Here is a 16,494-nt window from a genome sequence, read left to right on the forward strand (position 1 = left end):
CTGGCCAGGAGAGAGATAATTGGGTCATTTCCTCTGCCAATTGCTCCAGGAGACTGCATTGCAGCAAGTGGCTGGCACTGATCTGATATCATTTGTATGCAACAATCTTCCACTTGCTACATCTTGCAGGAACAAATCGCCCTGCTATTATCGGGACACACTGCTGTCGTTTTGGCCATGGAATTTAGTTTGCTGTAGTTCGCAGAAACCCCTTTTTAAATAGACTCTGTAGACTGTTGTTGTAGTGCACGGTTTAGATTCCACTCAGAGTAAACGTATATCGTTTGCTGCGAGTCTTGCTCAAGTCCCTCCCTGGCTCCAATCATTGCCAAAATTGTTTTAAGAGGAACATTGCATATATTTGAAGTGAGGAGGTCCTGGGAAACCGTCGGTTAGGTCACAGATAGAATATCGTGTTCAATTTCCAAGCACCATGCCTCAAGGAGGATGCCAAGTCTTGCAGCGCATGCAAAAGACATTTATCAGCGTGGTGCCAGGGTCAAGGGGCTTCACATATGTCGAGAGACTGGAGAGATTGAGGCTGTTCCCTAGAGTGGAGAAGGTTGAAGGGGAGATGGACAAAAGTTCTTCAAAATTGAGGGGGTCTTCTTAGATCAGATCAGAAGAAACAATTTCCACTCACATGAGGGTCAACAGCTGGAGGTCACAAGGAGTTGAGGGAGATAAGGAGAACTGTTTTCACACGGCAAAGTCTTATGATCAGGAATGCAACGCTTGAAAATTAATGGAAGTAGTTTCAATAGTAACTTGGATATAGATCTGAAAAGCAACATTGTGAAAGGCCATGGGGAAGGAGCAGGGGTTGGGACCAATTGGATAGCTCTACCAAAGCGCTAGCACAGGCATGATGGGCCAAATGACTTCTTTCTGCACTGTAAGATTCCATAATATTCCCAGGTTCCTGGTGCCGGATTTCTCTTCACATTGTCAAATGCCAGCTTTCCAGAATAAAGCTGGGAAGTTGCTGAAGTGCACAGCAGGTCAGTCTATGTGCCGAGGCTACACAGCGTCAATGTTTCAGGGACATTTCCCATCTTTACAGGTACCAACTGGGCTGCTGTGTATTTCCAGCTTTGCTGCTTTTCTTTTCCCCTTATCATTTTCAAAACTCAGTGAATGTAAAGGAGGTAAACAGACAACTCACTGCGACATAATATTCCAGTTCACCAGAGTCACTCCCTCCACATGCAGATCCAAGTATCAATCTAATTAAAGTCTTTATTCTTATTTAATTTTAAATGCTCGGTCAACTACATACATTATCAGTGCAATAAACTCACAGGATATTACATCTCTGGGAACCGGGATTGCATTTTTTAAAATGAGAAACTTGGATCAATGAGGGAGTCTGCAGGGCAATATCAAGTTTATTGTATTCATTCAAGGGGTGTGGGTGTGCATTTATTACCCATCCCCAATTGCCTCGAGAAGGTGGCAGTGAGCTGCCTTCCTGAACAGCTGTAGTCCATGTGGTGTAGGTACACCCAGTGCTGAGCCCCAGGATTTTGATTCTTTGACATTGAAGGAACAGCTGATGTATTTCCAATTCAGGGTAGTGTGTGTCTTGGACAGAAATGTGCAGGTGATGGTGTTCCCATAGGTCTGTTGCTCCTATTTATCTAGGCAGTAGAATTTGGAAGGTTCTATCCAAGATGCCTGAACAATTGCTGCAGTGCATCTTGTAGGTGGTACGCACCTCTGCCACTGTGCAGCGGTGGAGGGATTGAATGTTTGTGGATGGGGTTCCAGGGCTGCTTTGTCCTGGATGGTGTTGAGCTGCTCGAGTGTTGTTGGAACTGCACTCATCCAGGCAAATGGAGAGTATTCCCTCACACTCCTGACTTGTGCCTTGTAGACGGTGGACAGGCTTTGGGGAGTTTGGTAGTGAGTTACTTGCTGCAGGATTCCCAGCCTCTGACCTGTAACGCCAGCATTTATATGACTAGTCCAGTTCAATTTCAGGTCACTGGTAATCACCAGGATGTTGATCGTAGGGAATTCAGTGATGGTAATGCCATTGTCAAGATGGGATGGATAGATTTTCACTTGAAGATAGTCATTTCCTGTCACTTATGTGGAATGAATGTTACTTAAAACAGTAACTACATTTCAAAAGCGGCTCCATTCGCTGTAAAGCATGTTGGGAAGTCTCAATGTTGTGAAAAACACGACTTGGTTACTGATAAATCCAATAATTCAAGAGAAACTATTTCATCGAGAAAGGAGTTGGGGCAAACAGCATAAATGTCTTTAAGGAGAAGCTGGATAAACAATGAGATAGGAACAAGTTATTTTAAGTCATTTTAGATGAAGCGGGTGAGGCAGCTCACATGAATCATTGAGACCAGCAGGGACTATTTGGGCAGAATGGCCTGAGCTCTGTGTGATTTGATGCAAAGTACTGGGAATTCTTTTATCCGGAATCTTTCACTCGGCCTCAAGCCTTCACTTTGGTTTAATTGCCGCAATGGTGAAACGTAACCCGCTTACCCCAGTTACATGACGATGAACATGAAAAAACTTGCAAAGGAGTTACTAACAGGCTTGTAACAGGAATTCTACACTTAGTGAGATGTGAACAGGTAGAAGTTATTGTCAACGCCAACACACAGAATTCCTTCAGGTGAGAGCAGCATGTGGCAGAGATCACCTTCTGAAAAGGGCGATACCGGGGCAGTGATCTCACCGCGGGATGTCAGAGGAAAATCCCAGATGTTTCTCCCCACAAATTGGCTGAGAATTTTGGAATTTAGCATGGCCAATGCACTAGGGCTTTTCATCTGGTTACATCTCACCCAGGAGGCCGCACGTCTCAGTGGGGTTTGGGGGGGGGGGGGGGGAGGGGGGGGGGGTGATGTATTACTGTGATGCACAAGGTAATAAACTGTGTGGAATTGGAAGGATCAGAGAGCTTTTTTCAGGTCTGTCACTCTTTATATGAAATCCGTAATGACTACAAATAAAGCACTCAGAGGCAGATTGGCTGCTGTGTGATTATATTCAGAGAGGTTTGTATCATTTCACTCAACTTTATCCTGAATTTGAAAAGCAATAAGCTCCAACAAATCAACAGCTGAAGTGATTGCCTCCTTCCCCATTAATTTCCTCCGACAGGCTCAGAAGGATCAGGGACCCAAGTTTATTATTTTGCAAAGGAACAAATCACTTCCCTTTTAGAAATCCTCACGGCAAAATTCTATCTTTAGAAAGTGCTTCGAGTCAGAGAATGATACAGCACATGAGGAGGCTATTCAGCCCATTGTTCCTGTGCCAGCTTTTTGAAAGAGCTAGCCAGTTGGGCCCACTCTCCATGCACATTCTTTCCCTTCAGTATTTATCCCAATTCCCCTTTTCCCACTGAATTTGCTGCCACTGCTCTTTCGTGCAATGAAATCCCAGATCCCAATAACTCGCTGTGTAAAGAATCTCTCTCGCACCTGCCTGGTTCTTTTGCCAAATAATTTGTGGAAACTGCCCATCTGCTCTCCCTCCTCTCTGTCAATTTACAGTTCCACAGAGCAGCAACCTGCAGAGGCACATCTGTAATAACAGCAATTATTTGGTTTCGATCATGCTGGGAACTCAGTTGGCGATGGCAACCAACTTTTGGCTTGAAAAGCTAAAATCAGAAAAGGTTGGAAATGTGTCAGTCAGTCTCCAAAAGAGAAAAGATGATGAACAATTTGAGAGGTTGTGACGTAGGGCATTGTGACTCAACTAGTCATCCAGAAACCCAGGGCAATGCCCTGGAGAGCCAGGTTCAAATCCCACCGTGGCAGACAATGGAACTGAATAAAACAAATCCACAAATAAAAGTCTAATCATGACCATGTAACTATTGTCATAAACACCCATCTGGTTCACCAATTTCCTTTAGGGAAGGAAATGGAAACATAGAAACTAGAGGCAGGAGTAGGCCATTCGGCCTTCGAGCCTGCTCCACCATTCATTATCATAGATGATCATTCAACTCAATATCCAGATTCCCCCCCCCATAATATCCTTTGATCACTTTGGCCCCCAAGAGCTATATCTAACTCCTTCTTTAAAACAACTGTTTGCTGTGGTAGTGAATTCCACAGGCCTACCACTCTCTGGGTGAAGAAATTTCACCATATTTCAGTCCTAAAAGGTTTACCCGTATCCTTACACTATCTGCCATCCTTAGCTGGTCTGGCCTTCCTGTGACTCCAGACCCATAGCAGTGTTAAATGCCCCCTAGAAGCAAGACACTTAGTTCAAGGGACAACTGGGGATGGGCAACAAATGCTGGCCTTGCTAGTAATGCCCACATCCCATTCCCGGGAGATTTCCTCTGGACTCCCTCCAGTTGTTGCCCAAGAAGCACCCAGAACACCGGGTTCCAGACACAGCCTTACTAAACTGATTTAAATTCACAATCACCTCCTTCAACCTATAATTCCCACTCCTGGTGAGAACATCTTTGCTCAGTCAGGTTAACAGAGGTTTGCTAACCTAACAAATGAAATGCCTGCTTCCCTTTTGCTATTCCACTGGCTGAAGTTCAGCCCAATTAAAATCTAATCCATTCTGTCACCTCTCTCTCTCTCTCTCCTAATCTCATGACTTTATATTGAGCCCAACTCCCTGTTCACCCATTGAGCCACCTTGCCTAGGGTCCTTTCAATCATTGCACTCATTAAATTGGCCGCTGTGGCCAAACTGGCAATGTATAGACACACCGGTTCCACAGACACCTTACACGTTTCTTTAATGTTAACTTTCACACCATGTCAGCACAGTATGAACCATTCCTCCCCTCTCTGACTCTTGTTCATAGAATCCCTACAGTGCAGAAAGAGGCCATTCAAGTCTGCACCAACAATTCCACCCAGGCCCTATCCCATAACCCCACATATTCACCTTACTAATCCCTGGGGAATTTAACCATGGCCAATCCACCTAACCCGCACATCTGGACTGTGGGAGGAAACCGGAGCACCCGGAGGAAACCCACACAGGCAGGGGGACAATGTGCAAACGCCACACAGAGAGTCACCTGAGGCCGGAATTGAACCCGGGTCCCTGGCGCTGTGAGGCAGCAGTGCTAACCACTGTGCCACCGTGCCACCCCGGTATATTTTATATATGTTCACAATTGCTGGCTCTCAGCTCACCCCACAGCTGTGCTTCAATTGCGCGACTGTTAAGTGAGGGTTGGCAGTCAAACCTGGAGCTGTTCTATCTGAAATTGCTCAGCACGGTACCTACAATACACCTGCCCACTCACCTATTGAGCAAAAGCAAATGTGGATTCAGGAAAGCTTACCAATGGACCCTCAAACTTGAAGCATCATGGGGGTAATACACCCCACTTGCTACACGATTTCACCTCTCCAATAATCATTACCCTGACACGAAGCATTCTGAACTACTCCACATCTCAACTTCAGATCATTATCAACATCTTCTAAATCAGACTCACACGACGTTGTTTAATGCATTGTTTCTGTGCCCAGGACAAACATGTTTGCTATCCAGCGCCTTGAGCTGGCTCCATCATTCAATGAGATCATCGCTGATCTGCAACCCAACTCCACAAACACAAAGACTTCCAGAACTCAGAATCCCATCTGTCGATGAAGTGAACATAGATCCGAATTCTGTTGAGCCTTCGCATACCAGCTCAGCTGTCACTTTGCAAACTGCCTCTGACAGTTAATTTGGATCAGAATTGTGTCAAACAGAATGGTTGGGGAGGAATAGAGCAAAGTAGACGCGGTGTGCAGGTTTCAGAAGGGATAGTAAAGTTAAAGTTTATTTATTAGTCACAAGTCGGCTTACATTCACACTGCGATGAAGTCACTCTGAAAATCCCCTAGTGTGGACAGTTTTCAGGATGATTCTGTGAAGGATTAGGGACGACCCTTACTGATCCTGAAACTACTGTTTCTCACGCAGGAGGAGCCACACGGAATAATGTGCCACCTCTCTCAACTTTATATCCATATCGATATCACTACAGTCAAACATCCCATTCTTATTCCTCCCAAATTCCACATCCTATAAATTCTTCCCATTACTCCATGAATCTATGTTTCTTTTGGGGGGGGGGTGATCAAAATGAATGGCGGAGCAGGGTCAAAGGGCCAAATCCTGCTTCTAGAAATCCTCACCAAAAAGCATTTAATCACCACCTGCTTCTCCATTATAATCCTCCCGAACCCCAGAATATCAATCACAGGTTAGACACTGGACAGACGGACACTTTAAAAAATAAGCAACCCTTTGTAACAGATTAAGAATCCTGCATGTACTTCCTGCTATTGCCACACACACTTCCTGTAACACTTCTCCCGTTACACTGTGACACCTCTATTATTGTAAAACAATCTCCGAGTGAGAGCAATCATACCTGTGATACATTCTCAATATAGATTAATCCAGGTGTCATATACGCTCCAATGCAAACCTCTGCATCATGGTTAATAACGAGGCCAGAATATCTACAGCTTCTTCCAGTAATTTTCCCTCAAAGCCAGTTTGATCTTTAACTGACCCAGTTTTCCACTCAGACTGCAGAACAATTGGGCCTTGTTGCCTTAAAGGGGTAACACCTACAATTTAGCATCATATGTGAATATAACATCCCTGACCCCAAAATAGTCACTCTAATTTACCGCACGGATGACCATTCACGAAATGAATTTAAACATTTCATAGAATTCAACTGCAGATATTTCTCAACTCTTTCACTGTGTTTAAACAGATGTCCCATGACTAACAACACCTTGTATTTATATAGCATCTTTAACATTAAGGAAACATCCCAAGGTGCTTCATAGGAGTATTATAAGGCAAATTTTGACACCAAGACATACAAGGAGAAATTAGGTCAGATGACCATAAACTTGGTCAAAGAGGTAACATAGGAACATAGACATTAGGAACAGGAGTTAGTAATTCAGCCTACCCAGCCCGCTCCACCATTTAACATGCTGCTGGCTGATCTTATCCTGGTCTAGACTCCACTTTCCTGCCCTGCACTCCCCACCACCCCCCCCTGCCCCCACCACCACTACCACCCCCAGCCCTTTGTCCCGCTTTTAGATTTTTAAGGAGTGTCTTAAAAAGATGAAAGTGAGGTTGAGAGGTGATGGGGAGGAAATGTCAGAGCTCGGGGCTGAAAGCACAGCCACCAATGGTGGAAGAATTACACCAGAGTAATACAAATCACGTCTGATGCAGTATCACATTTCTTTACATGACTGTTGTATTAATATTGCACACTATACAGCATCCTTCAAGAAAAGAAACGTGACAATAGTTTTCTTACAGATCAGGAGAGCTGTGGTTTTGATACCCACACACTCACAGGAAATGATGAGAGTGTTGGCTGCTACAATTGGTCTAAGTATCCTTAGAGGAATGAATAGTCAGTGACCCCTGCTGTGAAGTGGCAAGTGTGTAGACTGCAAGTGAGGAAGCTCTCAGCCTCCACTGCAATTCATCTACTTGCTCAACCATTAAATTGCAGCACAGCACTCACCATGCAGGTAAAGTGTGGCCAGTTCAGTGAGGGGTTGTTGTCATCCATGGCCACAGTAGCCTCATAGTTATGACACGAGGAGAGTAACTCAGCAACTGTGTTCAAATCCCCGTCACAGCAACTTAATTCTCTGGTAAGGCTGGAGGCCTATCCCGAGATGCCCTTGAGAAGGTGGAAGCCTACCAAACTGCTGCAATGGCTGAGTGGCTTGCCAAAGGCCAACACATTGGCTTAAACCCTTCAGTCCTTAGTGGCAAGTGGATGGGACCTCGACTGGGGAGACACAAGAAAGGGAAACAAAGATAGAAATGAAAGATAGAAAAGTAGAAAGCAAACGTGAAAGGCAGAGGAAACAAGCGCGAGCAGCAAATCGGGCCAAAAGGCAGAGTATCTGAGCACATGGAGCATTCACAATAAGGTAGACAAATTAACAGCGCAAATGGGTGCGATATAACTGCAATTACAGAGGCAGGGTGACCAAGGCTAGGAGCGGAATATCCAAGGGTGTTCAATATTTAGGAAGGACAGGCAAAAAGGGAAAGGAGGTGGGGTGGTATTGTTGGTTAAAAATGAAATCCGTGCAATAGTGAGAGGGGATATTGACTCTGAAAATGTAAATCAGTCTGGGTGGAGCTAAGAAGCAACAAGGGGTGGAAGCATCAGTGGGCCTCCAAACAGTAACTGTAAGGTAGGGGACGGCAATAAACAGGAAACTCAAGATGCATGTAACAAGAGTGCTACACTAATCATGGGTGATTAATCTACACATAGACTGGACAAACAAAATTAGTACTAATAATATTGTGGTGGATAAACTCCTGGAGATGTTTTTTTAAGACAGTATGTTGAGGAATTAGGGAACATGCTATCCTAGATTTGATATAATGCAATCACAAAGGGGTTAATTGATAATCTTGTGCTGGGTCCTTTAGGGAACAGTGACCATAACATGATAGAATTCTTCATTGGGATGGAAAGTGAGGAAGTCTGATCAAACAAACAAAGAACAATACAGCACAGGAACAGGCCCTTCGGCCCTCCAAGCCTGCGCCGCTCATGTGCCCAACTAGACCATTCTGAAACTAGGGTCCCAAATCAAAACTAAGGAAACTACGATGAGGCAGAAGTTGGCTAAGATAGATTGGGGAACTTGATTAAAAGACATAATGGTGGATAGGCAATGCCTAATATTTAAGGAACAAATGTGTGCATTGCAACAGTTACACACTCCTTTCTGGTGCTAAAACACAAGAAAAGCAGCCCAACCGTAGCGAACAAAATAAATTAAGGATTAGGTTAGAAATTAGTATTAGTATATGGGGTGTGGGGAAAGAGAGAAAGCATGCTGGAGTATGGTATTGAGATAGAGGATCAGCCCTGAGAATACTGACTGGTGGAGCAGGCTCAAAGGGTAGAATGCCTACTGCTGCTCCTATTTTCTATGTTTCTAAGACAAGGTAAAGGTTTTCTTCCTTAAAGTGAACCAGTTAGATTTCCACAACGTTATAATTGTCTGATTTTTAAAATTAAATGTAAAAAGCCCCACTCTGGCAAGTTACAGAATTGAATTCAATAACCGGCTTCTTTGTGAACTGGCACTGCAGGAAATGAATACAAAAGCTGCACTCAAAATTCCATCAGCAAAACCAATGTCCTTCAGGAACCAGGCCGTGCCTTATTCTGGTATGTATCACACCAGATCTACACCGTGTCTTTAGAGCAAGAACTACTTCTCGGTACGACTTATTGCTTTCAGGAGAACGCTATTGGGGGGGGGGTTTATAATTATATTTTTTCTGCATTACTAAGTTGGGCAAAAGGATTCCTTTCAATATACAAGAACCTTTGTCGATTACTGCCCTCAACTAGGTTAACGTTGCTGTTCTATTAGATAACTGGGATGCTACAGTTCCATTCAGCCCGACAGCTTGACAAGATTGTGGGGCATTCCTACACGTGAATTAGAAGACAGAACACACCAGCCACTGCAACACTGGTGTGCCATTGTCTGTATCACATCAAAGAACCATACAGGAGTAGGTCACCTGACCTATTGTACCTGTGCTAAGGTACACCCCTTTTATTAATCAAACTCCCCTGATATTTCTTTCCTCCTTCAAGAATTATTTCTCATTTTTCTTTCGAATGTAACTACTGAATAATTTTCTTCCGCCACCCTTTTAAACAGTGAATTCCAGAGCACAACAACTCGCCACGTAAAAACATTCTACTTCTTTTACAAACTCTCTTAAATTTGTGTCCATTGGTTACCAAACCTCCAGATTCTGGGAATAGTTCCTCCCGATTATCAAAACTCTTCACAATTTGGAACAGATCGAGGATATTGTTACAGTTACATTACAGGAACAATCCAGTACTGAGACAATACAAACTGATGTGTCACATTTATATTCATGATCTCAAATTGATCTGAGCAATGATGGCCATTGAAACAGTTGATAACATTGTAACTTCAACCTGGAGTTGTAACCGGAACTCAAAGAGCTCTCTCCAAAAACAACCTCAAAGTTTGGGAAGACTAAATCCATCATTGTGTGTTGGACACTGTCAGAGTGTGTGTGTGCTGGCTATTTCCCCCTGGACACAGTGTCAGTGTGTGTGTGCTGGCTATTTCTCCCTGGACACAGTGTCAGAGTGTGTGTGCTGGCTATTTCCCCCTGGACACAGTGTCAGTGTGTGTGTGCTGGCTATGTCTCCCTGGACACAGTGTCAGAGTATGTGTGCTGGCTATTTCCCCCTGGACACAGTGTCAGTGTGTGTGTGCTGGCTATTTCCCCCTGGACACAGTGTCAGAGTGTGTGTGCTGGCTATTTCCCCCTGGACACAGTGTCAGAGTGTGTGTGCTGGCTATTTCCCCTTGGACACAGTGTCAGTGTGTGTGTGCTGGCTATTTCCCCCTGGACACAGTGTCAGAGTGTGCGTGCTGGCTATTTCCCCCTGGACACAGTGTCAGAGTGTGTGTGCTGGCTATTTCCCCCTGGACACAGTGTCAGTGTGTGTGTGCTGGCTATTTCCCCCTGGACACAGTGTGTGCGCTGGCTATGTCTCCCTGGACACAGTGTCAGTGTGTGTGTGCTGGCTATTTCCCCCTGGACACAGTGTCAGTGTGTGTGTGCTGGTATTTCCCCCTGGACATAGTGTCAGTGTGTGTGTGCTGGTATTTCCCCCTGGACACAGTGTGTGTGTGCTGGTATTTCTCCCTGGACACAGTGTCAGTGTGTGTGCGCTGGCTATTTCCCCCTGGACACAGTGTCAGTGTGTGTGTGCTGGCTATTTCTCCCTGGACACAGTGTCAGTGTGTGTGTGCTGGTATTTCCCCCTGGACACAGTGTGTGTGTGCTGGCTATTTCTCCCTGGACACAGTGTCAGAGTGTGTGTGTGCTGGCTATTTCCCCCTGGACACAGTGTCAGTGTGTGTGTGCTGGTATTTCCCCCTGGACACAGTGTCAGTGTGTGTGTGCTGGCTATTTCCCCCTGGACACAGTGTCAGTGTGTGTGTGCTGGTATTTCCCCCTGGACACAGTGTCAGTGTGTGTGTGCTGGTATTTCTCCCTGGACACAGTGTCAGTGTGTGTGTGCTGGCTATTTCCCCCTGGACACAGTGTCAGTGTGTGTGTGCTGGTATTTCTCCCTGGACACAGTGTCAGTGTGTGTGCTGGCTATTTCCCCCTGGACACAGTGTCAGTGTGTGTGTGCTGGTATTTCTCCCTGGACACAGTGTCAGTGTGTGTGTGCTGGCTATTTCCCCCTGGACACAGTGTCAGTGTGTGTGTGCTGGCTATTTCCCCCTGGACACAGTGTCAGTGTGTGTGTGCTGGTACTTCCCCCTGGACACAGTGTCAGTGTGTGTGCTGGCTATTTCCCCCTGGACACAGTGTCAGTGTGTGTGTGCTGGTACTTCCCCCTGGACACAGTGTCAGAGTGTGTGTGTGCTGGCTATTTCCCCCTGGACACAGTGTCAGAGTGTGTGTGCTGGCTATTTCCCCTTGGACACAGTGTCAGTGTGTGTGTGCTGGCTATTTCCCCCTGGACACAGTGTCAGTGTGTGTGTGCTGGTACTTCCCCCTGGACACAGTGTCAGAGTGTGTGTGTGCTGGCTATTTCCCCCTGGACACAGTGTCAGAGTGTGTGTGCTGGCTATTTCCCCCTGGACACAGTGTCAGTGTGTGTGTGCTGGCTATTTCCCCCTGGACACAGTGTCAGAGTGTGTGTGCTGGCTATTTCCCCCTGGACACAGTGTCAGTGTGTGTGCTGGCTATTTCCCCCTGGACACAGTGTCAGAGTGTGTGTGCTGGCTATTTCCCCCTGGACACAGTGTCAGTGTGTGTGTGCTGGCTATTTCCCCCTGGACACAGTGTCAGTGTGTGTGTGCTGGCTATGTCTCCCTGGACACAGTGTCAGAGTGTGTGTGCTGGCTATTTTCCCCTGGACACAGTGTCAGAGTGTGTGTGCTGGCTATTTTCCCCTGGACACAGTGTCAGAGTGTGTGTGTGCTGGCTATTTCCCCCTGGACACAGTGTCAGTGTGTGTGTGCTGGCTATTTCCCCCTGGACACAGTGTCAGTGTGTGTGTGTTGGCTATGTCTCCCTGGACACAGTGTCAGTGTGTGTGTGCTGGCTATTTCCCCCTGGACACAGTGTCAGAGTGTGTGTGCTGGCTATTTCCCCTTGGACACAGTGTCAGTGTGTGTGTGCTGGCTATTTCCCCTTGGACACAGTGTCAGTGTGTGTGTGCTGGCTATTTCCCCTTGGACACAGTGTCAGTGTGTGTGTGCTGGCTATTTCCCCTTGGACACAGTGTCAGTGTGTGTGTGCTGGCTATTTCCCCTTGGACACAGTGTCAGTGTGTGTGTGCTGGCTATTTCCCCTTGGACACAGTGTCAGAGTGTGTGTGCTGGCTATTTCCCCCTGGACACAGTGTCAGAGTGTGTGTGCTGGCTATTTCCCCTTGGACACAGTGTCAGTGTGTGTGTGCTGGCTATTTCCCCCTGGACACAGTGTCAGAGTGTGTGTGCTGGCTATTTCCCCCTGGACACAGTGTCAGTGTGTGTGTGCTGGCTATGTCTCCCTGGACACAGTGTCAGTGTGTGTGTGCTGGCTATGTCTCCCTGGACAGTGTCAGAGTTTCACAGCCACTGGTTGAGATTCCCCTCCCCAGACACAGGCAGGAATGAAGTCTGATACCTCCTGATGTTAAAGTCCTGGAGCTGGGAGATCTCCGCCAGGCAGCCGGCTGATGTCTCCAGGTCCATCGAGTGCCTCTTGGCTCCGGGCTCCGCGCTGCAGCTTTTGGTGCGGAAGATTTTGCCGAGGCGGATTTTGAGCGAGTTTTTGCGGGATTTTCCGGGCAGGCGGCTCAGCAGCTTCTCATCGGCGAGCGAGGGGCTGGGCGAGCTGGAGCAGCGGCTCAGGCGGACCCGGGCGGCGGGGCAGGGGGAGCCGGGGCCGGGGCTGCAGCCGGAGCCCGGGCTCTCGGGCTGGGCCTCGCTGTCTCTCCGCCTCCCCGGGGAGCCGCGGTCCGGCTCCGGGGGCAGCTGGAAGGCCCCGGCCTCAGCCTCGGCCTCGGGCTGGCAGCTGCCCGGCTCCAGGCCGCCCAGGCCGGCCTCCAGCACCAGCACCGCGTCGCTGCTGTCGGCCGGCTCCTCGCTGGGGGAAGCGGCCGGGCCCGGGCACTCCCAGCCGGGGGAAGCCGCCCACTCGGCCCCGCCGCCGGCCACCGAGAAGCCGCCGAAATGTCGCGCCAGCTCCCAGCAGACCCGCTCCTGCTGGCGGGGGCAGCAGGCCGGGGAGCGGGGCGGACTCGGAGCCTGTGTCCGGGGGAAGGGCAGCCGGAGGCGGCCTGGATCCCCGCTCCCTGCCCGCAGCGGCTTGCGGAACACCATGAGGTGCGGGCGGGCCGCGGGCAGCCGGAGGTGCTGCAACTTGCAGCCGGCATTCTGATACAGAGAGTCGGCCCGGCCCGCTCCCAGTCCCCGGGGCCGCTCCGGGGCTGAGCCCCCGCTCCCATCCCCCAGAGCCGGCCCCAAAACCTGCAGCAAAACCAGCTCGGCAGCCGCCTCACCGCTCATCATCCCGCCCGGGACAGAGGCGCGGAGACCCGGGGAGAGGCGCTGGGACAGGGGGAGGGAGACACGGGGAGGGGGCTGCAGCGCAGCTCTAGCACATTAACTCTTTATCCGCCTGCCCAGGGATGCTCTCCCCTCACTCACTCCTCCCCCTCTCTCTCTCTACCTGTCTGTCTATTCCAGACTAACCCTCTTCTTTGCTACTCACACTCTCTCCTTCCCTCTCTCCTTGTGTCTGTTCCAGGCTAATCCTCTGCTCTCTCTCTCCTCTCCCCCACTCTCTCCTTCCCTCTCTTTCTCTCCTCCTTACACACTCTCTTCTCCCCTCTTTCTCCTCCTCACTCACTCTCTCCTTCCCTCTCTCCTCACTCACTCGCTCCTTCCCTCTCTCCTCACTCACTCTCACTCTCTCCTTCCCTCTCCTCACTCACTCTCACTCTCTCCTTCCCTCTCCTCACTCACTCTCTCCTTCCCTCTTTCTCTCCTCACTCACTCTCTCCTCACTCACTCTCTCCTTCCCTCTCTTTCTCTCCTCGCTCACTCTCTCCTTCCCTCTTTCTCTCCTCACTCACTCTCTCCTTCCCTCTCTTTCTCTCCTCACTCTCTCCTTCCCTCTCTTTCTCTCCTCACTCACTCTCTCCTTCCCTCTCTTTCTCTCCTCACTCACTCTCTCCTTCCCTCTCTTTCTCTCCTCACTCACTCTCTCCTTCCCTCTCTTTCTCTCCTCACTCACTCTCTCCTTCCCTCTCTTTCTCTCCTCACTCTCTCTCTTTCTCTCCTCACTCTCTCTCTTTCTCTCCTCACTCACTCTCTCCTTCCCTCTCTTTCTCTCCTCACTCACTCTCTCCTTCCCTCTCTTTCTCTCCTCACTCACTCTCTCCTTCCCTCTCTTTCTCTCCTCACTCACTCTCTCCTTCCCTCTCTTTCTCTCCTCACTCACTCTCTCCTTCCCTCTCTTTCTCTCCTCACTCACTCTCTCCTTCCCTCTCTTTCTCTCCTCACTCACTCTCTCCTTCCCTCTCTTTCTCTCCTCACTCACTCTCTCCTTCCCTCCTCACTCTCTCTCTTCTCTCTCTCTTTCTCTCCTCACTCACTCACTCTCTTCTCTCTTTCTCTCCTCACTCACTCACTCTCCCCCTTCCCTGTCTGTCTGTTCCAGGCTAACCCTCTTCTCTCTGCGCTGCGCTGGCCCCGCAATCCAGCATCTTTGCAGTGATACGGAGCAGCGAGGAAAGCTTCATGAGCCACAGCTCAGTGTTTAAAGCCACACCCGCTGACACTTCCGCAAATTCAATGCAATCCCCTCCCCATCCGACTGCTGGGCACTTGCAAAAAGGTCAGAGCGCCGGGCTCAGGCCAAAATCTCCCGGACTCTCCCACAAGCACGAAGCTTCTGCAAAGGTTTTCTTTACAATGTCTGAAGGATATTGCACCAAAATACCATAAAAGCCCGGACCTGGGGTATCAGGTGCTATCAGCTAACATGAAGCGGATTTCCGGCTGAGATGAAAGGTCATCTTTGAAGCTGCTTTAGCTGAATTTGGTTTACACTGAAGGATTTTAACCCTTTTTTTCCGATGTAGTTTTGTTATTCGGCACGGACTTAAAACAGACAGTTAAGCAAAATGTCCCAGAGATGCAGTAGATGTGTCATGAGAATCCTGGGCGCTGTGTGGTTGTAAACCTATTTAAATATCCTCCCTATGTTGCAGTGAATTTTATCGGTACATCCTAAAGGATAGAAACTATGCTGTTTTAATTTTTATACATTCATTAATAAACATTCGACACGTGTGATTCCAGTTGGGAAGCCATCACCTCTGGAATCTGGATTGTAATCCGGTTTAGTGATAGAAGCGAGGGGAATCTCACCGCCTATCAAGGGATCACTTAAAATGGCTTTAGCCATGTCAAATCCAGTGCTGGCCCAGTGGGCAGGAGGCCGAGGCCATAAAGCTGCCACTCAATTATTTGAGATGCTGAGGATGGTTTTTGTAGAGAATGGTGCAATAGAGGGTGCTATACCGACACTGAAACTAAGACATGCTGACAGTTGCCTTTAATGCCTTTAGTAAATATTCCAAGACCCTCCACACTAGTGTTAGCATACAAACAAGGAGCAGGAGTAGGCCATTCAGCCCCTCAAGCCTGCCTTGCCATTTAGTAAGATCATGGCTGATTTGATTTCATTTATTATTGTCACCTGTATTAACATACAGTGAAGTATTACAGACAAAACATACTGTAGATAGAGAAGGAGAGGAGAGAGTGCAGAATGCAGTGTTACAGTCACAGCTAGGGTGTAGAGAAAAATCAACTTAATGCGAGGTAAGTCCATTCAAAAGTCTGACAGCAGCAGGGAAGAAGCTGTTCTTGAGTCAATTAGTATGTGACCTCAGACTTTTGTATCTTTTTCCCGATGGAAGAAGGTGGAAGAGAGTATGTTCGGGGTGCGTGGGGTCCTTGATTATGCTGGCTGCTTTTCTGAGGCAGCGGGAAGTGTAAACAGAGTCAATGGATGGGAGGCTGGTTTGCGTGATGGACTGGGCTACATTCACCAGCCTTTGTAGTTTCTTGCGGTCTTGGGCAGAGCAGGAGCCATACCAAGCTGTGATACAACCAGAAAGAATACTTTCTATGGTGCATCTATAAAAGTTGGAGAGAGTCGTAGCTGACATAGCAAATTTCCTTAGTCTTCTGAGAAAGTAGAGGCGTTGATGGGCTTTCCTAACTATAGTGTCGACATGGGGAGACAAGGACAGGTTGTTGGTAATCTGGACACCTAAAAACCTGAAGCTCTCGACCATTTCTACTTCGTCCCCGATGATATGACAGGGGCATGTTCTCCACTTGGCTTCCTGAAGTCGATAACTACCTC

At 48.0% G+C, this 16,494-nt stretch overlaps 1 protein-coding gene across 3 annotated transcripts in view; it reads right to left on the reverse strand.

The window, feature by feature from the left end:
• Positions 1–13,947, reverse strand: part of socs7 (suppressor of cytokine signaling 7) — a 65,031-nt gene extending 51,084 nt beyond the window's left edge. For all 3 annotated transcript variants that reach the window (XM_078224174.1, XM_078224173.1, XM_078224176.1), the window contains exon 1: positions 12,736–13,947. In XM_078224174.1, the coding sequence (XP_078080300.1) occupies positions 12,736–13,622 (887 nt within the window). In that variant the 5' untranslated portion in view covers positions 13,623–13,947. The remainder of the gene's footprint in view (positions 1–12,735) is intronic.
• Between the last annotated feature and the right edge of the window lie 2,547 nt (positions 13,948–16,494).

This window comes from Mustelus asterias, chromosome 11, assembly GCF_964213995.1.
Source record: "Mustelus asterias chromosome 11, sMusAst1.hap1.1, whole genome shotgun sequence".
NCBI classification, from domain to species: domain Eukaryota; kingdom Metazoa; phylum Chordata; class Chondrichthyes; order Carcharhiniformes; family Triakidae; genus Mustelus; species Mustelus asterias.